General features: G+C 42.2%; 1 protein-coding gene across 1 annotated transcript; it reads right to left on the reverse strand.

The window, feature by feature from the left end:
* Positions 1 to 220: 220 nt before the first annotated feature.
* Positions 221 to 760, reverse strand: LOC144471997 (histone-lysine N-methyltransferase SETMAR-like). Its single transcript, XM_078184627.1, has one exon. It carries the CDS (start codon positions 758 to 760, stop codon positions 221 to 223), a length of 540 nt encoding a protein of 179 aa, XP_078040753.1.
* Positions 761 to 1,067: the final 307 nt, after the last annotated feature.

Consider the following 1,067-nt stretch of genomic DNA (forward strand, 5'->3'; position numbering starts at 1 on the left):
TGAATGCGTTCCAGTTGATTTAAATGTGTTCTGTTCGACTTAGGTTGCGTTTTGTATGCGTTACGTTCGAGTTTGTCTTGCGATCTGTGTGCATTATATTTGACTGAATTTCATTCTGTTGGAGGTTGAATTTAGTTCTGATCGAGTTTGTTTTTAGTTCTGTCTGCGTTCGTCGTGTTCTGTCTGTTGTCACCTCGGTTCTCTGTTGATTTGTGGACATTTAATTGCTGAAGGGATGGCTAGGCACGTTCGACCTTCGGTGTTGCCGTCGTAACATGATCCATTTCTCGTCCCCAGTCACCATGCGTTCAAGGAATGGGTCGTCAAGAAATGGGATCTCATTACGTTTGGCCAAAACATCGCAGATGGAAATTCGAACCATCATGATTTTTTGTCTTAATTGATGTGGCACCCAAACGTCGAGCTTCTTTTTAAATCCAGCTTTGTGCAAATGGTTTAAAATCGTTTCATGGTCGATCTTTAGCTCCCGGGCGATGCTACGACTGCTAACATGCCGACCAACTTCGATTATTTCTGTAATTTTGTCAACATTTTCTACGGCAGGCCTACCTGTACGAGCTGCAGCTTTAACATCAAAAATATCTGAACGGAATCGATGAAACCAAAATTGCGTGTTATTGGCTGTTACAGTATCAGGACCATAAACACCATTCACAATTTCAGTTGCTTGACCTGCATTTTCACCTTTATCAAAGAAAATTTGTAAAATGTACCAAATTTTCTCTATGTTGACTTCCATTTTCAACACCCTGTAGCTCGCAACTAAAGGGACCAAACAAAAAACAGAAAAAGAATTTTTGCATCAATCTGAAATTGTTTGATCGATACTTTAACAGATATCGATCGCTACAGCCGTCTATCGAAAAAATAATGGATTTATTTTTCCCCGACCTAATATTTTTGATCGACGAAAGATACAAAGTCGCGGACAAGAAATCGGTACAGTCGGCGAGAAAAGCGGGGCGTTTTCGCCAATGACTTGGCGATACAGGGCTTTTCAGGGCTCGTCGTAGGGCGGTCGCGCGACCGGCCCTCGCGTCGAATGA

The sequence above is a fragment of the Augochlora pura genome, chromosome 7 (genome assembly GCF_028453695.1).
Source record: "Augochlora pura isolate Apur16 chromosome 7, APUR_v2.2.1, whole genome shotgun sequence".
NCBI lineage: Eukaryota > Metazoa > Arthropoda > Insecta > Hymenoptera > Halictidae > Augochlora > Augochlora pura.

Excerpts from the sequence above, each read along its gene's own strand:
- LOC144471997 (XM_078184627.1), bottom strand. The coding sequence starts at position 760 with ATGGAAGTCAACATAGAGAAAATTTGGTACATTTTACAAATTTTCTTT.